Here is a 25,878-nt window from a genome sequence, read left to right on the forward strand (position 1 = left end):
AAAAGACTAAACAAGAAATAACATGACATGAAAATTTCTTTGCATAACTTGACTTACATTTTGTTGATTTGAAAAATTCAAAAACCTGTGAATAGAAGGGTCCTTTTGCTACCCTTCCAAAGTTGCCCTATTTCCCAAAAATAATGGTGATTTTAAAAAGTTGCACTTTTCAACATCCTATACATGTAATGTACTAGAATTGATTTAATGGTGTGTTTGTTTCTTTAATTTTCCTGTATACGATAACCAAGTCACCCATGCAATCATCTTGCAGTATAAAACAATGATTGATTTACATGTACGGGGTTTTTCTAGAAGGTTTTATTGATGCGGTGTTTCAAAAATGGTAAAATCAATTTAGGAGTTACAAAACATTTCTTTGCATAACTTGACATTCATTTTGTTGATTTGAAAAATTCAAAATGCTGTGAATAGAAGAATCATGTTGCTACCCTCCCTCCCAAAGTAATTCCTAGTGATTTTATCATTTAGAAACAACTGCTGATTAAAAACGTCAATGAAAACCTTATTTATGTCAAAATTAGCTTCAAAGAATCATTATTTTGCACTACATGATGGATGTAGGGTGACTAAGGGATCAGAGACAGAAAGGTGAAGGAATTAAATTAATCATAATATTGATAATAATTTGTACATTACATGTATGGGATGTTGAAAAGTTCAAGTTTTTTTAAAGCATTATTTTTGACAAATGTGACTATTTTTGACCAAATCAAAAGGATTTTGAGAAGAGATAACTTTGGTAGGGTGGCAAAAAAGATTACTCTATTTATACCTTTTTAATTTTTTAAATCAACAAAATGAATGTCAAGTTATGCAAAGAAATGGTTTGTAACTCCTTAATTGATTTTACCATTTTTGAAATATCGGCTCAATAAAACTTTCTAGAAAAACCACGTACATGTCAATGAATCATTGTTTTATACTGCAAGATGATTGCATGTGTAACTGGGTTATCTATACATAGAAATTAAAGAAAACAAAGCTCACTAATGTCCATTTTTGTTATACATTAATACATAAAATATTAGGGCGTGACTGGATTGGTCAAATCGCTACCAGCTACCTCCAAAACAACTTTCTAGCGACGCAAATTACAGTCTGTACAAGTTATTAGTAAAACGTTGTACTACTTGTATAATGACAAAAACAAATATTGTTGATTACATAACATATTAATACAAAAAGTTGCTTTTTATGAATGATTACCAGTTGGCGTCGGAAGCATTTAAATTTGGGGAATTGGGGGGGGGGGCGTGCGCAAAAAATGTTGATTTCAGACTATTTGAGCCCAAAGTGAAGGTACATCTTTACCTTCTTCCGGGTTTTTATCCGCTCCTCCTCGAAGTCCTCCAGCAAACTTGATGTAAATATTAGATTCATCTTGTATCCCGTGGTCTTCTATTGTAAGCAGTTCAAATAACTGACGAATTTAGAGAAACAAAAAAGTAGGCAAAAAAAAAAAAAAAAAAACGAGGAAACGTGTTTCAGCAAATTAATGTACTTTAATAACTAACAACACTTGAAAACTAAATTCACACTTGTTTTCAAGCTGAATTGTTGTATTTATCGGAATTTTGCAAGCATTTAGAAGCATTATTTCCTGGGATTTATTTCAACTCGTTATTGTTTCTTGTAGAAAGGATTTTTTTCAGGGGGAGGCAAGGGGGGATGAGGGGATCAACATTAGACAAAATAAACATAAATGGGCTAATTAAAGTACAAAAGAGGTCAAGGCGTCCAGCATGGCAACAAAAACAAAAACCATTTTCGTATTTAAAGGGCTCATAAAAGGTTACCAGTAAACGTCAAAATGTCGACTCTATTAAAGGATATAAAAAGTTGCTCATAATGTTATTTAAAACTTGGCAAAAGAAGAATGTTGACATTGTTTTAACATTGACAATAATTATTTTAATAATTAGCCTAATCTTTCATAGACGCAACATTTATGTCATTTAAAAAGTTACATAATATTTTAGGGATATTGTCAGGGATATGGCTACTCCAAATTCTAGAAACATACACCATTAATATTTTTGGATTCAAAACACATGTATTATCCTGTTATAGCTACATTTTAATCATTTAGGTAGTTCTAACTGGCAATAATTGTCAAATATTAATATTTTGTTCTATTTGAGGGTAAATGGGCCAAACACATGTAATTATGCATGTTTTCTTACAATTGCAGTCACAACATGTCAAGATAGCAAGGGCACGTCACATGCCATGCCAGCGGCACGGTGAAGTTGGCTCGAGATTAGAGATTAGAGATTAGACATTCGTTATTACGTTGAATATTACACTTTCAATCGTTTTTCTGCATCGATCAAGGGTACTGGAGTCATTTGAGACCGTTTTTGGACTTTCAAAAATTTTGGCCCAAAAATGTCAAAATTGTTGTACTTCGTTATTTGGGCGAATTTCGACCTAAAACCCACTTTTATGCATCGGTCAAGTGTTCTCGAATATTTTTACACCATTTTTGGACATTCAAAAATTTTAGCCAAAAATTTCAAAATTTTTGAACTTCGTTATTTGGGCTAATTTCGACCTAATAATCACTTTTATGTATCGATCAAGTGTTCCGGAGTATTTTGACACTATTTTTGGACATTCACAAATTTTAGCCAAAAATTTCAAAATGTTTCAACTTCGTTATTTGGGCGAATTTCGACCTAATAACCACTTTTATGTATCGACCAAGTGTTCTGGATCATTTTGACACTATTTTTGGACATTCAAAATTTTGGCCAAAAATTTCAAAATTTTTGAACTTCGTTTTTTTTGGATAAATTTCGACCTAAAACCCACTTTTATGTATCGGTCAAGTGTCCTCGAGTATTTTTACACCATTTTTGGACAATCAAAATTTTAGCCAAAAATTTCCACATTTTGAACTTCGTTATTTGGGCGAATTTTGACCTGAAACCCACTTTTATGCATCGGTCAAGTGTTCTCGAGTATTTTTACACCATTTTTGGACATTCAAAATTTAAGCCAAAAATTTCAAAATTTTTGAACTTCGTTATTTAGGCGAATTTCGACCTAATAACCACTTTTATGTATCGGTCAAGTGTTCTCGAGTATTTTTACACCATTTTTGGACATTCAAGAACTTCGTTATTTAGGCGAATTTCGACCTAATAATCACTTTTATACATCGGTCAAGTGTTCTCGAGTATTTTTACACCATTTTTGGACATTCAAAAATTTTAGCCAAAATTTTTGAACTTCGTTATTTGGGCTAATTTCGACCTAATAATCACTTTTATGCATCGGTCAAGTGTTGTCGAGTATTTTTACACCATTTTTGGACATTCAAAAATTTTAGTCAAAAATTTCAAAATGTTTGAACTTCGTTATTTAGGCGAATTTCGACCTAATAACCACTTTTATGTATCGGGCAAGTGTTCTCGAGTATTTTTACACCATTTTTTGGACATTCAAAAATGTTGGCCAAAAATGTCAAAATTTTTGAACTTCGTTATTTTTGATAAGTTACGAGCTAAAACCCACTTTTATGTATCGATCAAGTGTGCTCGAGTATTTTTACACCATTTTTGAACATTCAAAAATTTTAGCCAAAAATTTCAAAATTTTTGAACTTCGTTATTTGGGCTAATTTCGACCTAATAATCACTTTTATGTATCGATCAAGTTTTCCGGAGTATTTTGACACTATTTTTGGACATTCACAAATTTTAGCCAAAATTTCAAAATGTTTCAACTTCGTTATTTGGGCGAATTTCGACCTAATAACCACTTTTATGTATCGATCAAGTGTTCCGGATCATTTTGACACTATTTTGGACATTCAAAATTTTGGCCAAAAATTTAAAAATTTTGAACTTCGTTATTTTTGATAAATTTCGACCTAAAACCCACTTTTATGTATCGGTCAAGTGTCCTCGAGTATTTTTACACCATTTTTGGACAATCAAAATTTTAGCCAAAATTTCCACATTTTTGAACTTCGTTATTTGGGCGAATTTTGTACCTGAAACCCACTTTTATGCATCGGTCAAGTATTCTCGAGTATTTTTACATCATTTTTGGACATTCAAAAATTTTAGCCAAAAATTTCAAAATTTGAACTTCGTTATTTAGGCAAATTTCGACCTAATAACCACTTTTATGTATCGGGCAAGTGTTCTCGAGTATTTTTACACCATTTTTGGACATTCAAAATGTTGGCCAAAATTTCAAAATTTTTGAACTTCGTTATTTTTGATAAATTTCGACCTAAAACCCACTTTTATGTATCGGTCAAGTGTCCTCGAGTATTTTTACACCATTTTGGACAATCAAAATTTTAGCCAAAAATTTCCACATTTTGAACTTCGTTATTTGGGCGAATTTTGTACCTGAAACCCACTTTTATGCATCGGTCAAGTATTCTCGAGTATTTTTACACCATTTTTGGACATTCAAAATTTTAGCCAAAATTTCAAAATTTGAACTTCGTTATTTAGGCAAATTTCGACCTAATAACCACTTTTATGTATCGGGCAAGTGTTCTCGAGTATTTTTACACCATTTTTGGACATTCAAAAATGTTGGCCAAAAATTTCAAAATTTTTGAACTTCGTTATTTTTGATAAATTTCGACCTAAAACCCACTTTTATGTATCGGTCAAGTGTCCTCGAGTATTTTTACACCATTTTTGGACAATCAAAATTTTAGCCAAAAATTTCCACATTTTTGAACTTCGTTATTTGGGCGAATTTTGTACCTGAAACCCACTTTTATGCATCGGTCAAGTATTCTCGAGTATTTTTACACCATTTTTGGACAATCAAAATTTTAGCCAAAAATTTCCACATTTTTGAACTTCGTTATTTGGGCGAATTTTGTACCTGAAACCCACTTTTATGCATCGGTCAAGTATTCTCGAGTATTTTTACACCATTTTTGGACATTCAAAAATTTTAGCCAAAAATTTCAAAATTTGAACTTCGTTATTTAGGCAAATTTCGACCTAATAACCACTTTTATGTATCGGGCAAGTGTTCTCGAGTATTTTTACACCATTTTTGGACATTCAAAATGTTGGCCAAAATTTCAAAATTTTTGAACTTCGTTATTTTTGATAAATTTCGACCTAAAACCCACTTTTATGTATCGGTCAAGTGTCCTCGAGTATTTTTACACCATTTTTGGACAATCAAAATTTTAGCCAAAAATTTCCACATTTTTGAACTTCGTTATTTGGGCGAATTTTGTACCTGAAACCCACTTTTATGCATCGGTCAAGTATTCTCGAGTATTTTTACACCATTTTTGGACAATCAAAATTTTAGCCAAAAATTTCCACATTTTTGAACTTCGTTATTTGGGCGAATTTTGTACCTGAAACCCACTTTTATGCATCGGTCAAGTATTCTCGAGTATTTTTACACCATTTTTGGACATTCAAAAATTTTAGCCAAAAATTTCAAAATTTGAACTTCGTTATTTAGGCAAATTTCGACCTAATAACCACTTTTATGTATCGGGCAAGTGTTCTCGAGTATTTTTACACCATTTTTGGACATTCAAAAATGTTGGCCAAAAATTTCAAAATTTTTGAACTTCGTTATTTTTGATAAATTTCGACCTAAAACCCACTTTTATGTATCGGTCAAGTGTCCTCGAGTATTTTTACACCATTTTTGGACAATCAAAATTTTAGCCAAAAATTTCCACATTTTTGAACTTCGTTATTTGGGCGAATTTTGTACCTGAAACCCACTTTTATGCATCGGTCAAGTATTCTCGAGTATTTTACACCATTTTTGGACATTCAAAATTTTAGCCAAAAATTTCAAAATTTGAACTTCGTTATTTAGGCGAATTTCGACCTAATAACCACTTTTATGTATCGGGCAAGTGTTCTCGAGTATTTTTACACCATTTTGGACATTCAAAATGTTGGCCAAAAATTTCAAAATTTTTGAACTTCGTTATTTTTGATAAATTTCGACCTAAAACCACTTTTATGTATCGGTCGAGTGTTCTCGAATATTTTTACACCATTTTGGACATTCAAAATTTGAGCCAAAAATTTCAAAATTTTGGCCCAAAAATGCATTTTTAGACATTCGAGATTAGAAATTAGACATTCGTTATTCCGCAGAATGTCGATCTAAAACCACTTTTCTACACAGATCACGTGTCCAGGAGTAATATGACACCATTTTTGACCTTCCTGAAAATAGTTGACCCAAAAATGGCATTTTTAGAAATTCGAGATCAGAAATTGGACATTCGTGATTTTCGAAAATTGTCATATAAAAACACTTTTCTACACCGATCAAGGGCCATGGAGTCATCTGACACCACTTTTGACATCAAAAAAATTTTGACCCAAAAATTGCATTTTAGACCTTCGTGATTAGAAATTAGACATTCGTGATTTTCGAAAAGTGTCATATAAAAACTACTTTTCTACACCGATCAAGGGCCATGGAGTCATCTGACACCACTTTTTGACATCAAAAAAATTTTGACCCAAAAAATTGTATTTTTAGACATTCGAGATTAAAAATTAGACATTCGTTATTCCGCAGAATTTCGATCTAAAATCCACTTTTTTACACCGATCACGTATCATGGAGTCATTTGACATCATTTTAAGACATTTTTGCACTTTAGACATTCGAAACATTTAGACCAAAAAATCGAAACATTTTGACCAAAAAATCTAAATTTTAGACATTCGTTATTTCGCAGAATTTCGATATAAAAACCACTTTTCTACACAGATCACGCGTCCAGGAGTAATTATGATGACACCATTTTTGACCTTCCCGAAAATATTTGACCCAAAAAATTGTATTTTTAGACATTCGAGATTGGAAATTAGACATTCGTAATTTTCATAAAGTGTCATATAAAAACCACTTTTCTACACCGATCAAGGGCCATGGAGTCATCTGACACCACTTTTTGACATCAAAAAAATTTTGACCCAAAAATTGCATTTTTAGACATTCGAGATTTGAAATTAGACATTCGTTATTCCGCAGAATTTTGATCTTAAATCCACTTTTCTACACCGATCACGTGTCATGGAGTCATTTGACATCATTTTTTAGACGTTCGACACCACTTTAGACATTCGAAAAATTTTGACCAAAAAATCTTAATTTTTAGACATTCGTTATTTCGCAGAATTTCGATATAAAAACCACTTTTCTACACAGATCACGTGTCCAGAAGTAATATGACACCATTTTTTGACCTTCCCAAAAATATTTGACCCAAAAATTGCATTTTTAGACCTTCGAGAATGGAAATTAGACATTCGTGATTTTCGAAAAGTGTCATATAAAAACCATTTTTCTACACCGATCAAGGGCCATGGAGTCATCTGACACCACTTTTTTTCTTCAAAAAAAAATTTGACCCAAAAAATTGCATTTTTAGACATTCGAGATTAGAAATTAGACATTCGTTATTCCGCAGAATTTCGATCTAAAATCCACTTTTCTACACCGATCACATGTCATGGAGTCATTTGACATTTTTAGACGTTCGACACCACTTTAGACATTCGAAATTTCGATATAAAACCACTTTTCTACACAGATCACGTGTCCAGGAGTAATATATATGACACCATTTTTGATCTTCCCGAAAATATTTGACCCAAAAAATTGCATTTTAGACATTCGAGATTGGAAATTAGACATTCGTGATTTTCGAAAATTGTCATATAAAAACCACTTTTCTACACCGATCAAGGGCCATGGAGTCATCTGACACCACTTTTTGACATCAAAAAATTTTGGGCCCAAAAAATTGCATTTTTAGACATTCGAGATTTGAAATTAGACATTCGTTATTCCGCAGAATTTCGATCTAAAATCCACTTTTTTACACCGATCACGTGTCATGGAGTCATTTGACATCATTTTAAGACATTCGACACCACTTTAGACATTCGAAAAATTTTGACCAAAAAATCTCAATTTTTAGACATTCGTTATTTCGCAGAATTTCGATATAAAACCACTTTTCTACACAGATCACGTGTCCAGGCGTAATATGATACCATTTTTGATCTTCCCGAAAATATTTGACCCAAAAAATTGCATTTTTAGACATTCAAGAATGGAAATTAGACATTCGTGATTTTCGAAAAGTGTCATATAAAAACTACTTTTCTACACCGATCAAGGGCCATGGAGTCATCTGACACCACTTTTTGACATCAAAAAAATGTTGACCTAAAAAATTGCATTTTTAGACATTCGAGATTAGAAATTAGACATTCGTTATTCCGCAGAATTTTGATCTTAAATCCACTTTTCTACACCGATCACGTGTCATGGAGTCATTTGACATCATTTTAAGACGTTCGACACCACTTTAGACATTCGAAAAACTTTGACCAAAAAATTGCATTTTTAGACATTCGAGATTAGAAATTAGACATTCGTTATTCCGCAGAATTTCGATCTAAAATCCACTTTTTTACACCGATCACGTGTCATGGAGTCGGGTGCAGGGTGTCAGTCCGAAACGTCCTTAGTCCGAAACGTCTTCAGTCCGAAACGTCGTCAGTCCGCAGTGCAAATTTACTATATCTGGGGTTCGTCAGTCTGAAAGTCATTTTAGGTTCGTCAGTCCGAAAAAAGCTTCACTAGTCCGAAAATAAAAACACGTCTTTAGTCCGACACTTCATCAGTCCGAAGTCTTCAGTCCGAAACGTCTTTAGTCCGAATCTGAAAAGCACGTCTTTAGTCCGAATCTAAAAAGCGCGTCTTTAGTCCGAATCTGAAAAGCACGTCGTCAGTCCGAATCTGAAAAGCACGTCGTCAGTCCGAATATGAAAAGCACGTCGTCAGTCCGAATCTGTAAAGCACAGCATCAGTCCAAATTTGACAGCCACGTCAATATAATAAAATAAAATAAAATAAAATAAAATAAATGGAAAACAAAATTGAATCCTCGCTTAATTTTTGTATTGAGTTCACAGATAAGATATGAAACATTAGCCTAACCCGAACCTTAACCCTGCCCCTAATCCTTACCCTAAACCTAACCCTAACCCGAACCTTAACCCTGCCCCTAATCCTTACCCTAAACCTAACCCTAAGCCTAAACTAACCCTAACCCTAATCCGAAGCCTAACCCTAACCCTAAGCATTATCTAATCCTAGGTTCTTAGGAGTTGTTCCGGTGCCTAACCATAACCCTGACGCGAACCCGACCCCTAACACTAGACCTAACCCTAACTTCTAAACCAAGCCTATACTAACCCTAAGCCTAATCCTAAACCGAAGCCTACCCCTAACCCTAAGCCCCTAACCCTGAGTTATTTCGGCGTCTAATCCTCACCCGAACCCTAAACTTAAGCCTAAGCCTAACCCTAACCATTACCAGGGTACACCCGTCAATCCGAAACACCGTCAGTCCGAATAACCGTCAGTACTATTTTTTAGGATTACTAACCCTAACACTAACCCAAAAAATTCGGATTGACGGGGGTTCGTACTAACTGTGTTTCGGACTGACAAGGATACCCCCATAACCGATAAGCCGAAACCTAACCCTAACATTAACCCTAACCCTGAGCCTTACCTTAACCCTAGGTTCTTAGGAGTTGTTCCGGCGTCTAACTCCAAACCTGACCAGAACCCTAACCTTACCCGTAACCCTAATCCTTACCCTGACCCTAGTTTCTTAGGCGTCTAAAAATAACCCTTACCCGAACCCTAACCCAAACCTTAACCCTAACCCTAATCCTAAACTTAAGCCTTAACCTAACAATAACCATAACCATAACCCCACGCCTAACCCTAACCCTTACGTATATCCTGACCCTAATACTAAGTCCAACAATGAGCCAAACCCTACCCTTAATCCTAGTCCTAAATTTAAGCCTAACCATAACAATAACCATAACCCTAACCCTAACCCATACCCTAATCTTTAACCTAACCCTTAAACCTAACCCTAACCCTAACTCATGCCCTAACCCTAATCCTAACCCTTACCCGAACCCTTACCCTAACCCGAGCCTAACGTAGGCACCATTGAGTATAATTGTGCCTATAGCGCGAATTATAAGGCTATCAGTATTAAGGTCAAGTTTTGACAACAGGTTAAGATTCTTAGGTGTTCTTCCGGGGTCAAACCCGAACCCTAACCATGACCCTGATCTTAACCCTTACCCCAACGCTAAGCCTAACCCTTAGCCTATAATCCTAACCCATAGCCTACCCCTAACCCTAAACCTAATCCTAAACCGAAGTATTACCCTAACCCTAGGTTCTTAGGAGTTGTTCCCGTCTCTAACCCTAACCCTGACCCGAACCCGAATTCTAACCCTAATTCTAAACTTAACCATAACCGTAACCCTAAGCCTAAACTAAAGCCTAAACTAACCCTAAGCCTAAGTCTAACCATAATCCTATACCGAAGCCTAACCCTAAGCCTTACCCTAACCCTAGGTTCTCAGGAGTTGTTCGCGTCTAATCCTAACCCTGAACAAACCCAAACAAGAACCCGAACCCTAACCCAACCCCACCTTAACCCTAACTCGAACCTATACCCTAACCTTAATTTAACCCTAATCCTAATTTTAACCCTAACCCTAACCTATACCCTAACCCTAATCCTAAACCTAAGCCTAAACTAACCCTAAGCCTAAGTTACCCTAATCCTAAGTCTTACCGAAGTCTAACCCTAAGTCTTACCCTAACCCTAGGTTATCTACCCTAGGAGTAGAGGGGTGATCTCTGACCAAAGTTTTAAAATACTTGTGGAAATAATTGTAGTGACATTGTGTGAGTGGGAAAATAACCTTTATTGTGTGACCCTTAAGGGTATCCGTAGGGAGAACACTTTGTTTTACGGCCAGGTCTGGCCAGGTGCATGTTTGTTCGCAGTCTACAGGTGTAACTAGGTTGTTGTATATTCTATAATTTTCCTGGTGTGTTAACTGTGATTACATCTAGACACCAGTTTATTTTTTATTTGAACGGGACCCTAATTTAATGAGAAAAACGCCGAAAAGAGAGGCGGCAAAAGCCGATTTGCAGACAATTTTGTAGCTACAGACAGCTCGTATTCCATATAACAACTACGGAAACCAATCAGTGCCAGAAGTGTTGATTTATATTTCATCCACTTAGGTTTGGCTTAACCCACTAAAAGGTAAAACTTTAAGGCTGATCATTTTAATTATAAATGTAGTGTGTGTGTAAAAGTATATTTCTCAAAATGGAGGAGAGCGCCTATGACTATTGTCCGTTCTGTCTACATGGTCTATGATAATTATTTTCTTACCGAAATATATTCACTTAACACAGACCACGGTTGCCAAACAAATGAGGGCAAACCGCGGGTCAAATCATTGAAAAGTCGCCCAATATTTTTTTTATCAACCGTTGGTTTCTATGAGATAAAAAACTACCAGAAGTCGCGTAAGCCAATGTTGAGAAGTCATGCAATATTTTTCTTAAACCATCAATTGGTGTCTATAGGACAGGAAATTGTCGCGAGGAAAATCTTCAAAACTCATCCTATTGACCTAGGCCTATTACATCGCGGGTTTGGCAACCCTGCAATATATACAGTTATATAACATGTATAACATCGCACCGCATTGTGAGGTGAACGAACTGAATGTTGACATTGTATTCAGGATTTAAAACAAGAACTGTCTTTAACCAGACAATGCGGTTGGTATAAAACATAGCGTGTGATATCAACTTCAAATTCTAAAAACAAAAGTAAAGAAATAATTTAGGGCGAAATAAATAAACAGTGTACAGCAGGTGCTATCTTGTCAATAATGATAAGAGGAACATGAAAAAAACCAGCAGAGAGCATGCACCCCAGTAAAGAGTTAAATAAAGCAAGGAAAAATCATAATGTGCAGAAGGCCTACTTTTCGGATGATATTCACAGAAACAAAAATAAAGAACTAAAGATCTAAAAACAAAGTAAAGAAAATGAGGGCGAAATAAATAAACAGCGTACAGCATGTGATGATAATTATACACTTCGACCAAAAATTTAAAAAATACTTAACACGCGACATAAATAAACAGCCATCTATCAAGAATGACAAGAGGAACATGAAAAAAAACCACCTAATATATGAGAGCATGCACCCCAATAAAGAATTGCTTTAAAATAAAACAATGAAAAATCATGACATGTGAAATGTATGTTGATACACTTATAAATAATACTCAAAAAAAAAAAAAAAAACACCTTATCTACCGATATTTCCACAGTTAAACATACTCAGTGATCACTTGTACTAAAACAAAAATAAAGAAATACTTCACAAATGATAAGAGGAACACATAAAAAATAAATAAGCGATCATGTCCCAAAAAAATTAGTAAAAGATAAAATAATGATAAAACGTACAAGAAGGGCAAAATATTTGTCGCAAAAACTTATTAAATGCTCATTTGCTCTAAGATATTTAATGTTTGCAATTTACTCCTAGTTTATCATTTATTTATTATTTATCTACGCTTATATATCTTTTATTTATTTATCTATTAATTTATCTATTTATCAATTTATTTCAATATCATTATTATTAAGTGCCTATTTATAATGATATTTAAATCTATCAACATTATGCTTACGTCATCCAGGAGTTATTATCCCACTTGAAATCGCCATATAAACACAAATTAATAAAGAAATACCCAATGGGTGAAATAAAAAGCATGATCTATCTTTTCAAGAATGAAAAGAGGATATAAAAATATAAAACAGAGCATGTCCTATAAACATGATAAAGAATTATTTAAAATCGTACAAATGTGAAACATGTAATATGACATATACTTAAGGGATCTGGAATGAGCGTTTTGAGCGTTTCGACAGTATTTTTGTGGGAAATGAGAGCATCAGACATATCGAATTGCATTCTGAATACGAAGAATGTCTTTCTCATATCAAATAATTTTCATTTTTTGAAATTCACGATATAATGCAAATTTTATGACAAATTATTAAAATTTGATATTTTTCAATTTTTGATATATAACAGTCCTCGAAGTAAATTTTATAAATCTAATGATATATTCTTAAAGTGTATGTAGCTGGGAGGAAAAGCCGACGATCAACTGAAAATTTTGACCTTTCATATTGAAGATATGGATTTTATTTCCCAAAAGACCTATTTTTTTGGGGGAAATCCATATCTTCAATACGAAAGGTCAAAATTTTCAATTGATCGTCGGCCTTTCCTCCCAGCTACATATACTTAAAGAATGTATCATTAAATTTATAAAATTTACTTCGAGGACTGTTATATATCAAAATATCAATTTTAATGATTTGTCATAAAATGTGTATTACATTGCGAATTTCAAAAATCAAAATTATTTGATATCAGGACATTCTTAGTATTCAGAATGCAATTCGATATGTCTGATGTGCTCTAATGTCCCACAATAAATACTGTCCAAACGTTCATACCCTAGCCCTTAACATAAAACAAAATAAAACGGTCATGATAATATGACATTAAGGGCGAACACCACTAATGAAGCGTCTTGGTTGAAATGCACGTGAAAATTAATGTCTTTCTTTGCTCAATTTGAGGCCTTTTTGGCTCTCATAGTTGCCTGATGTACCCCGTTACATTTTATTAAGAAACAAGGTAGTATAGTCTCTCTCCATTGATTTTGCAATAGCGTCTCCAGGAGGGGGCTCAGAGGGCTTTCAGATTTATGCGGTGGGGGGGCTTAATGGCTAAAATCGCCAAAAACCGCCTGATTTTACATATCCCTCTAGCGTTGGTTGTCAGTAGATTGCAGTCACTCCTCATCAAGTGTTGACAAAGACAACAGTGGTTGTTGAAACGTACACAGTAAGTGCATTTTCTTGGATCAGATACTACGAACTCTGGTTTACTAGTTTACTCTACCGATCCTGATGAATTTGTTCAATCAATAACGATATCTGGGGACCAATCACAAGCCAGATTCATTTAAAGATGCATTACATCATGACCAATTTTAGTTAGGCCAGAAATTGGCCTAACTCTCCATAGAATCCCGTGTTAAAAAGTTATCCGCAATCCAAAGTCAGTAGTCCACTTGGGAAGCTAACAAACAGAGGGCGTACGGTGACTGAAAAGATTAGATGTGAAAATCTGTCAATTGTGCACAAATAATAATCAGAGTTTTAAGCTTAAATGCAATAGCCAGAAGCACAATTGGCAAGTGGAGTACGGAGAAGTCTAGCTACACCCTGGAAGAGAAAAAAACAGTATTTGAAACGAGGAAATGTGCAATATGACTTAATGTAATACATTAGAAAAGGCTTAAAAGGCAACTATTAGGCCCTGATTCATATTTAATCATCATTTAGGCCTGTAAATTAGATTGTCTGTGTAAATTTAGCAGGATCCGACTTTTTATGACGACTTTCAAAATGTGTTACATTTCAGAAACACCAAGCTGTTTGTGAGGTGGCGTTAGCTGTATGGGTTATAGGTTGAACTTTTTACAATATTTCTGGAAAAAACATCCTGAAATCCATATATTAATTTTTACAATGGATGTCGTCATCTGACCTTCTGCTTGCAGAAAGGGGAAGTTTTGAAAAACTGAGTTGTTTTCCCGGCCCCTGTCTGTACAGAAAGTCAGTGGGGGTTATTTACTGGTGTGCACCCTAAAAGGCCCTTGTCATAACCAATGGTGGCGGCATGATTTTTCCCGTGCATGAGGGTTTAGGGAAAATTAAATTATATGTCTAAACTTGAGGTTGCATGTGTAAAACATGGTCTTTTTTTAACGCACGTTTGGGGTATTGAGAGGATATTTCTTGACTTGCACAATCATGGTAAAGATCCATGTCATACATAAGAGATTATAGGACATACAATACTTGGTAGGCCTAATGATAATGCGTAAACTTTGTACCTGTTAGGGAACTGAAATCAGACTGAAAACACAAACGTCATTCGAGGCTCTGTCTCACCAGTTGCATTTACAAGGCCCTTGTTATAACCAGTGGTGGCGGATGATTTTTTTCTGGGGGAAGGGTCACACAAGGTTCTGAACAGAAACGTCACATACGGACCAACCCACACTACCGAGAACCGCGAATGCCGAGAACCGCGAAAGCCGAGAACCGCTCTAGTTTCGTTTGATTCGGGCATTTTACCCCCTGGACATGGCTTCTTGCGTTTTTGCTCATTTTAGTACATTGTAATGCATAGTGTGTTAGCTGATAATAGTTTATGGGTGGCTTCAAAACTCAACAGCCGGTTGACCGGCAGTTAGTGGCGGTTGAACTGCATTCCATAATGTTTAGAACAATAGAAACCGGCTATAAGGCGAGTCTGCACATTATCGCCTCCCACTTTCGTGGTGACCACGAGCCCTTCGTCGTTAGCTTGCCACCGCGTCGAGTTGTATGCTTGGCCACTAGCAACTACTAGAAAGCTACAGCAGTGGACGCCGTTCACCAGTATTTCTAAAAGGCTGCTAGAATAAGAAAACATTTTGATGCTCTTTTCTTGCACATGCTGAGGAAGCCTGATTACCTTTTTAAAATAGCCGAGTGGGAGGGTTTTTAATGAAATATTTTGTGTGTAAAAACTGAAGCATCATAATGTATAAAAAAATATTTGAATATTAACTGTACATCATGTATGACGATTCATGATACCCAATGGTGCTACAGTTTATGTGGTTTAGAAAGCAGAGAATTTTATTTCAATTTTATATACGCCAAAATATTTTCTGAATTTAGTGGAAATTAACTATGTAAAGTCCCCACTAAAAATTACTGTTTCGTCTTTATGGGAATCTAATCGCCAATATCTGGGAGAAAATTTTGAGGACCTACAAGGACTTCTCCTATAAATTGCAAAAATCCAGACCGTACGAAAAATGGTAGGCTCCATACTGACCCGGTATAATATTGGAGTATAGCACGTGCGTTCAAATCGATAATGTTGGCTGCCCATTTTATTGTCGGATTTCTGTATGTAGAACACGCAGTTATCAACAATTGAGCCAGGTGGTGGCCGCATTGCATTCTCTAAATTCAGTAAATTTTCATCGTCAACCGTGTAATTGAATGGGATTATTTTGAAATTTTAAAACGCTTGAAATATCACAAACAAATAGGCCTATGTTGATAAATAATATAAATACAAGCTAAAACCGTTGGGGTTCGATAATGAACCCCACAAAACTAACCGAGTATATTGGAAAATGCCATACGGCCGGGCGGTTTCACAAGTTGCCGGCTCGATCGTGTCATCCGCCGCCTGAATTGAGCGCTATACACATTAATGTTTTTAAACATATACAATTCCAAAATATGGTACGTTACTGCATACATGATAGCGGCGCAGTGCAGCGTGGGTTCAAGCCCCACCTCTGCCGAAATTCAATTTCCTTTTTTTAAATTTCATATTATGTTAGGGAAATATGGCTGCGAGAAGTTATGTATGACGAAGAGTGGTGTGCTAGAAAGCTATGCTTTCCTCACCGGCTTACACAACCTGAAATACTGGTACTTGAAAACTTACGACTCTCGTTGGTGTTGATATGTCGACTATTGTCAACTGAAATTAAATTATAATTATCCCGTCTGTGATGAGCATTATCATGATAAAATATTCTATGCATGGCAAACTTGAGAATAATATGGTTGGTTTTTCTTTATTTGATTTGTGATAATTGCCTGAAATGAACGTTTTTTATTGCATTAATTGACTTGTTTGAACTGTCGTAGGCCCTACACTTCCAGGTTGTTCTTCAGCTGTAACTTTTTTGATAAATTTAGGAAGACACTAATTAATGTAAACAAATATCTGGACTGACGGTTATCATTGTTTTTTCGCCAGCCCATCGGGCTGGTACCTATTTCTGGGATGGTGTTTGTATGCTCAAGAGATTATTTTTTATTGGTATTGGAATGACTTTTGTTTAAAACTTTTGTGGTTGAATTTTTTTAAATATTTTAATTCGATTTGTAAGGAAAAGTAAGTATGTTTTGCCGTTTCAACGAACGAAAACGAGTGAGTATTACCAAAGTTATGTTTGAACTAATTATGACTTTAAAAGTTCTAGGTATAGGCCTAAATGTAACAATAATAGTTAATATATAGCATCATATGGTCAGCAGAAGAAAATCTGACATCACCTATGATGTCATATCAGTGTCCCTTGACCGGGGTCCTTACTCCTTGACCACTGAACAGCGTGATATCATGTTGATAACAGATCTATAGAATCAAAATCTTCATCATATCCCGGATCATATCACAGATTCTCAACAATCTGTGATCATATGGACCATATTGATGTGAAAGTAGTTATCTATCATATCCTGTGTCGTTTTATGGATAAAAATGACTCAAAATGTTATTGATGAAATGGTTGCTATCATAAACATCAGTTTTGTCTTTTCAACGGAAAAATCCGATGCAAAAAAAAGTTTTTAGGGCCTAGCTATAATATGGGCATAATTTATGCATGTAGGCCTATAGTATTGAACAATGTACCCCATTTGACATGCACTTATAGATAAATAAATTGTCTTACTTTATTAATTTAATAACTTCTTTATTATAAATAAAATGACACATAACTATTTGATTCATAAAATTACATTCAACAAAATGATTGAAGAGAAAACACACAAGGCACTAGGCAGACTGTTATAGAATGGAGTATGTAAGATTCCATGTCCATAGCTTCGCAGGAGTTTCCGACTAGCACTCAACATGATCAGCACATTCAGAAAAACACAGTTTAAGAGTGAAGATTGTAGTGAGTAACCAGTCCTTTATAAATGTGCTGGCCACTATCTATTATAATATAGTAGGCTTAAACTATACATTGCGAATTAATTAAGTTATTTTAAAATAAAATGTACATGTAAGTTAACTCAAACCGGCAGTGTATATATCGAAAGCAGTGAAATCGGACATTCCTAAGCGAAGATATTGAGTTCGTAAGCATGGTATTACAAAATTGGAAATTGAGATATCCTGGGTAAAAAGCTGAAAAGACAAAAAAAACCAACAACAACAACAACAACAAAACAAACAGACCAGAACAATTTGGAGTACATGTAATGAATTAAAAGAGTTGACATGAGATTAGGAATTAATGTTTTCTGCTGTTTCAGTGTGCATGTTCTCATCGTTGATGGTTTGGTGGACTGTCATGTAGATGTAAGCGTGATCCTAAAAATGCCTTTCACATTGACCAAAACTAATTACAAGACCTCTTCTACATTGAGGCTGGCTTTCCCTTTTAAAGGGAATTTTTATTAATACAACAAATTAGTTAATAATTATGCTTATGCTAAAATCATTATATAATTTTTTATAAAGCTTTCTTTATGTCTTTCAATTATATTAAACTGGTAAGAAGTATACAGTACATGAGAAAATTGTGGTGTTTTTTTTTTACTATTATTTATTCTATGGTTTTCTAGCCACTTATTATAAATCTGACATATTTCTGGTGAGTTTTGTAACTTTTTTATTTTTTGATTTAATTTTTAATGCTATACAGTAATGATAATGTGATAACCGTTACAGTTTGTTAAAAAGACCTGACTCAATATGTAAGACTCGTGTAATATGTAAATATTACATTATTACATGAACCCATGCACGTTGATAGGGAAAACATTTAACCCTTCAACAAATATCTACGTGCGTTCTTTTTGACAATAACACGCAACAGATGTTGACCATTAATTCTGTTTAAATGATGCTGTAGTGACATCAAAGACCATTTCAAACAACTGTTACATGTAGAAATATTCACATAAACGATCAATTTTAATTGAAATAGACATTAAAATAGACATTATCAAAGTATTTAAAAATACTTTGATAATGTCTATTTTATGGATAAATTAATGTAAATGTTAAATAATGTAAGATCCGTGTTGTTGAGTTTGTATTATCGACTATGCTAGCTTATGCTGACGTGTAGAAAACGTCATTCGGACCAGCTGTGTACAAAGAGTTTTGCAATGATGTGATGTGTAGATCTGAATCGTGGCAATATGAGCGTGTTTAGGCTATATTATAGTAAATTTGCTGAATTTTAAGTACATCTTTGACGATTATCTTTAATTTATCGCTACGGCTGCTGTTTATAGCGAATCAAATTTACCAAATTTAAAATAACTATTCCTCCCTCAAATGGTGAGATAATAACTGCAAACATGGGCATCAATCCCGGGAGACAGGGAGACATAAATCCCGGGGGACAAGGGGAGTGGATATCCCTCATGTTTTTAGATATATGACACAATATCAAATCCCTCCATGTTTTGTCAAAATGCAAATTTCATGTCAGTATACGTATACAGAATTACAGTAGATCAACCGATAAGCAAACATTTGGAAATTATTTGTTAGTAATGACAAAAATTCACAAGCAGTTTCACATTTACAAAACAGAAACATAAAAAAAATCGAATTTATGTAAATTATGGAAAACAGATGCATGTGGCATGATAGAGGCAATGCTCTTGTATTAACAAAACTGTCTCCAGTCATGAGCATAATTACAACTAGAGCTGCTTGACATTGACCTCAGAGGCGGATTTAAGGAAAAGGGCCCTGTCAGCAAAATATCCCGGGGCCCGGGGCCCAATGGTAAAGAGTTGAAATCAGGAACGTACCTGAATTTTGTCGGGAGGAGAGTAACAACAAAATTTGATAGTGATCATTAGTTCGGCCCAATGTTATGAGATACGTGCGCGTAGTGCGCAAACATTCATTCCATTTCATACTATTTGAAGTAAAAGTTGATGTAGGCCTATATTATTTCGGTAAATTACGCAAGAAGCGCGCGAAAATTTGCAATTTCACACTATTCTATACCCAATTCGAGGGTTTATCAGATTTGTGAGTGTTTCATACTGCAGTTACTGTCCGTTTTCCTATACACAATACACAGTGCTCTTACCATTGACGCGTAACCTCTACAAATAGCGTATGTTAGAAGTATGGGTAATTGCCTAGTTAACGTCGCTGTGTGAAAAATAACCGGCCAATATTAAAAGTACTCTTCTAAAATTCTAGAAAATATAGTTTTGTAACATGTCCTAAATTTTTAGCTAATTTAGATGTTTGGAAATATTCGTACTTTGGTGTTTTAGGAAGGATATGTAAACGACAGATAACACCAAAAAATATGAAGAAATTATTTCCAAACCGTGTTAAGTCTGCAAACCACCATGCTGCTCATTTTCAAGAACGCTGATTAACAATAAGCAGAGTATTGTCTCATTTCGTAAACAAAAGCCCACACAGAATTGTTCTCTAGCGTTCGCTTTATAATCGTTCACCCAACTGAAACTATAATACCAGCTCATTGCTCCATTGTACATGTAAAGCAGACACATATGTTGTGTGGATTTAACCAGAGAAGATATGATTTAATCAGTTGAGCTGTTTTCAATGAGTGTTATCTTGGTTTAATAGCTTTTAATGGGGTTTAAGTCCTGCAAAGGTCGTGGTGAATTCTACTGTAGACATGACTGCATCATGTAAACGGTACTAAAGAACAAGGAATATTTCCTTTTCTATTTTTTTGCTTGATAGTCAAGAAGCAAGCAAAATCCCAGATTAATGGTCATAATCTGATCTCAAGGAATACGAATCCAATACGTTGGTACGCTTGAATTTTGACATTAGGGGGGATAAAAAAAAAAAAAAATCTTAAATCCAGGGCTTTTTGGCGAAAAATTTAATTTATGACACAAATGCGCGAAGCGCCCGAAAATGTTGCCATTTTGAAACAAAACTGTTAAAATATGGTGCAAAAGGGGATTTATCCCCATCCCCACACCCCCGGATCTACGCCTATGCACCTTAGGGCCGGATTTGCCTTTTGGGGGCCCTGGGCCCGGCCAAATTTGGAGGGCCCCAAACTCACTGTAAGGAGGGCATATACGAGCGCGTATGCACTCAAGTGGCTTAGTTTAATTTGATTTACGTATAAGATTGCGGCAGAAGCATAACAATTTAGAGAGAGTCGGGCATATTTTGTTTTCGATTTTACTATGACATTTGCGGGTGATCGAAGCACGAAAAAAATGAAGGTGAATTTTGCTGTAATATAGGGCCAGTGCGCGCTTCTCGCGGGCAAAATTATGCAATTTTACCCTATTTTGGCCCAAAACATGATGTTTTAGGTCTAAAAAGGAAGGTGCACAGGGCAATTGGGAGGGAGGCACATTTTGGGGGCCCTGGGTCTGGGCCCATTTGGGCTCTGTACCCAATAATATTTAACATTATGAGGCTCATAAACCCATGTAAAGGTACACTGCCCAAGTGCTGAACCATGAACTGATATTGCTTTAAATTACTTTTTATAAACATTTTAGACCCCGGGGACCTATAATGTTTTGACCTTTGGAACTCATGAATAGTTATTGAGAAACGACAGACCCTTTGTATTGACATTTTGGGCCCCAGGGAACTCTTGATCTTGGGTATCCGGGCCAAAATTGGCAAAAAGTCATATCTAAGGGAAAGACCTTCAGGCTCAAAGTGCATCACGGTCCACATACGGAGTCCTTTGTAGTTTTAGAGCCAGCTTTGATGGTACGCTTATATCATGGACCCATACTAGATGACCTACTTGTATTTTGAGAATGTGTAATGCACCAATTCGTAGTCCTGATTCTATAGAAATTGTGTTCCCAAATATTAAATTTGGACAGCTAGGGCCCTTGACTTTTAGCTACTTTTGATCTGTGGCCAAAATGGGCAAAATTTAATGAAACTTTTCAAGAATCATAAATGAGGCATAAATAGAATGTCCTCTGCATGCACGGGCATATATAGCCTTTTCAGTACTATTCTACCCACCGGACCTTTGAACCTTGCAGAAACAATTAAAGCAAAAAAACAAAAACCAAAAAAAAAACTTTGGCCAAAATAACAGGGGCCTTGTCAGCACTTGCTGACAGCTTAAATCCGCCACTGATTGACAACACGCATTATCAGACACGGGGGGGGGTGGTCGTAGGGTCTGTGAAAATTAGTGCTGGCACATTTTGTCACAAAATTCAGTACTAAGAGTGCTGACTTCAATATCAATCCATGCATGCTTTGTAATTGTGAGTCTCAAGTCTTATAAAGTGTCAGTGGACCAGTGTACTATTAACAAAATTGCACATTGTGTGCGGGCCCTTATATTTTTAGTTGAAAGCAATGATAAAAGTGTAAAAATAATGCACCAAATAGCTTCAATTGGACCTTCATTTTGCACAGATTTCCAACTTCTCAGGGGAACATCCCCTCAGACACCCTATACATATGGATAAACATGTGCCTGTTTTCGCTTCTGTTGGACACCCGTACACTTTATGTTTTAAGCAATAAGACAAAGGTAATTAAAATAATATGTATACATAATTATTATCAGTTGCTTTGTTTTGATAATGTGATATCAAACACCCAGGGGAATTTTATTTAACCAGTGAATTTACTCAACACACTTCAAGATCAAGATGAAACGATCGCTTGTAAACTTGATAACACCACGTAAGATAGTGCAATCAGCGATTTTCAAGAAAGTTCATTGACCCAATTAGAGTGGTTCGTCGTGACAAGAGAAGATATCGCTAGTATCCCTGCATACAGCAGAACTCGCTCCGAAACTCCTGCGTGTTCGCAAGCGTTTCAAATTACACCCTATTCTCTTGCGTGTGTTCCCGTCTGAAACTCCCCATCTTTGAACTCACTTTATAGGCATTAAACCTGAATCGTTAGTGAAATCAAGACGATCCCTTGTTCACAGTGGTTCCCCTTCGTGTCTATGCTCATTTTTTTCACTAACGATTCAGGTTTAGACGGCAAAACAGTCAATGAAAGTTGTCCTAATTTCGGCCAAATTTGCTGAAAAAACGGGGATCAGCCAAATGTATACAAAGCAGCGATCAATCGATATCGGGCTACCAAGTTGTAAACAAACCCGAGGTCACGATTCACGAGTGGTGAGTGGACAGCGAGTGTGATCAGAACAGAATGATGGAATCTGCTATGAAATTGTGGAAAATATCAAGTTTGATTGAATGTTTTGGGATATATTGGTAAGTATGAGTCTTTGTGTACCTAAATATTCGATTGTTACTTGGTTTGAGCCCGGGTACGCGGGTCAGAGAGAGTTTCTTTGGCTGTTTGGTTGCATGCATTCGTACGTGTGGATATTGCATTTTCACATGCCGTGTCGATCGCAATATGAATTTTATTTCCTTCTTTTTTCCGAATAAATACTTGACTTGGTGGTTTGGTTTTTAATTCTGATCTTTTGTAGTACATCCTTTATTGTTTCCGAGATGAGATGACTTCCCGGATCCAGGCAAAGAATGATATTCGTGCATTATGTCATCATTCGTCATGATAAAATCAGCTGTAGCATTGCTGCACGTAGACTTCATGCTTGTGATGTAATTGTTGGCTTTGTATTTTCATGTCGATCGTTGTAATTATTTCTTCTTCAAAGAATATTTTCCGAATAAATAGTTGTGGGCTGGTTTTTAATTCTGACAAAATTTTTTTAATAGGAGCTGAGATGAGATGACACCCCGAGTGGTACATGCAAATTAGAAATGTTATGAATGTAGTGAAATCCTAAAATAATCTGGTGTATTAACCATGTTAACTGTAATGTAGTATGTACTGCATCTGTGCATCATGTAGGAAGGGTAAACAACATGATTGTTTTTTCCTTTGTAATTTGTTGACTTGACAGAGCCCAACAACAACAAAGTTCTACATGTACATGTAAATACATGGTTGTCCAAATTAAACACAAATAATCCACCTGATGAATTTCCTTTGGAACTCGTGTTTTTGGTCGGGAAGTTAAAAATTTATGTGTACCGTGTATACAAAACAGGGCAAGAAATCATTCAAATACAAAATTCATTTATTGCCTGTTCATGTGATGGGATTGTGTGTTCAGCAGTGGCGGTGCAGTGCATGCCGGGGGGGTACTAGTAATCCCCAGTCGGAGATCTCCTCTCCAGTTCCCCCCCTTGTGGCACAATTTTGTGGAAATTTAATGAAATGCCCCCTCCGGCAAAAAATATCTGATGCCGCCACGACTGTTCAGACTGTATAAAACGAGTGCTGCAATTTGATTTTCATACTTTGAAACTAAATTGTTTTTGTTCCTTTTGCTGTATACACAGGTGATTACCCAACCATGAAACAGCTCTGAGGCTTCAGACCGTCATCACATGGAAAACGGTTAACCGGAGAATGGATATCAAGTTTTACGCCTTCAGCTTGCGAAATACCTCAAGGAATTACCTCAACTCCATCAACGTAGCACCAATGATAATACCAGAAATCCTAATCCACTCCCCAAAAGTACCATCAAAAAGTATCATCGTATCATTACAGATTGCTTCCAGCAGAAGTTCTTCCCAAAGACTGCACAACTGGAACTCGCTCCCGTATACATGGATATTAACTTCCATTAGACTCTACGCTGCATTACATGCATCACATGCTTATAAATGTAGCAAATTACATTAGGCAACCACAGGGTGATGTTCCAGATGTAGTTTAGTTGGAAAAAGAGAGGAGTCACTCAATTGTGCACCCTCAGAAATCAACTTCTAATCAATGTCTGTAGATCAGAAAAAATGTGTACAAAACGACAATCTCCGTTTTCTGTTAAAATATTCAAAAATTTCCTTGGGTTGAACAGGTGTCAAATTTTATATAACAGGGTCAAAATTTCAAAATTGTTCAGATTTTGTCAAAAACTATATGCCAAAGTGTTCCGCTGGTGAGTCGTCTCCTAATTCTGACCTTTTTGAACTCTGAAACAGTATGCCACAGATAGATCAAACTATAATTATCTGAATCGTTATTACCAGAGGTATACCATGCCGTGGTTTTTGACAAAATCTGACCATTTGTAAATTTGACCCTGTAGTATGAAATTTGACCCCTAGGGACAAAATGTTTTTAACATAGCTTATCGTTTTCTACTAATTTTTAGGTCGTCCTAAGGAAAAGACCTTATGGTATCACGAGTCGTGTGTCTGTCTGTCTGTCTGTGTGTGTGTGTCAACAATTAATGTAAGGCTTTTTGATCTCATGTGTGTACATCCATATCAAAACGATGCACTTGTCGGCTGCTACATGTCAGACTCAACACAAGTGGAGGTCACTTCAAATCATCCCAAGTCACATGGTTTAGAATACAGAGAACATTCCTTAAAGAGGAAGCCCTGCCAGAGCAGTTCTTCTGATGCTAATTGATGTAATAGCATTAAAATTAATAACATTAAAACATCAATTAGGATATATCAAATTCAGAGATAACCTTGTCACTGATTAATTTGATAACCAGGCAGGTTTGGTTCACCCCAGAAGAAATGATCTGGCGGGGCTTCCTTTTTAACCATGTGACTTGGGGATGATTTTAATTGACCTCCACTTGAGATGAGTCTGGTATTTATTCCTAGCTATTATTTGAAATGAGACACATGTAGCAGCCGACAAGTGCATCGTTTTGAAATGGATGTACACATATGAACAGTTCAAATCCTATTGCAACCATTATTTATATGTTTTGTTTAATCCAAGTGTGTGGAAATATTGGATCCAACACATAATAATGATAAAATTGGATGCTTTACGCCCAGTATTTATTGGTCTCACTATGAGTTTTAAAATATTGGAATCGACTACATCTTGTCCAATATTTAAAACTCAGTCAATCCAATTTTATATCAAACTTGAGTCATAGCTGCACTATGGGAACCCTCATGGTGTTCAAGGTCGTATACGAGGTCCAAGTTCATATGAGGTCAAATTGGCTGAAAATGAAAAAAAAATGGTTTAACAAAAATGCAAAAAT

At 35.6% G+C, this 25,878-nt stretch overlaps 1 protein-coding gene across 1 annotated transcript in view; it reads right to left on the reverse strand.

The window, feature by feature from the left end:
* The window catches only part of LOC140145001 (uncharacterized), a 76,511-nt gene that overhangs the window by 22,464 nt on the left and 28,169 nt on the right, over window positions 1-25,878 (reverse strand). Inside the window, exon 4 of the mRNA XM_072166793.1 lies at window positions 1,336-1,444. Within this exon, the coding sequence (XP_072022894.1) occupies window positions 1,336-1,444 (109 nt within the window). The remainder of the gene's footprint in view (window positions 1-1,335; window positions 1,445-25,878) is intronic.

This window comes from Amphiura filiformis, unplaced genomic scaffold (genome assembly GCF_039555335.1).
Source record: "Amphiura filiformis unplaced genomic scaffold, Afil_fr2py scaffold_112, whole genome shotgun sequence".
Classification (NCBI taxonomy): domain Eukaryota; kingdom Metazoa; phylum Echinodermata; class Ophiuroidea; order Amphilepidida; family Amphiuridae; genus Amphiura; species Amphiura filiformis.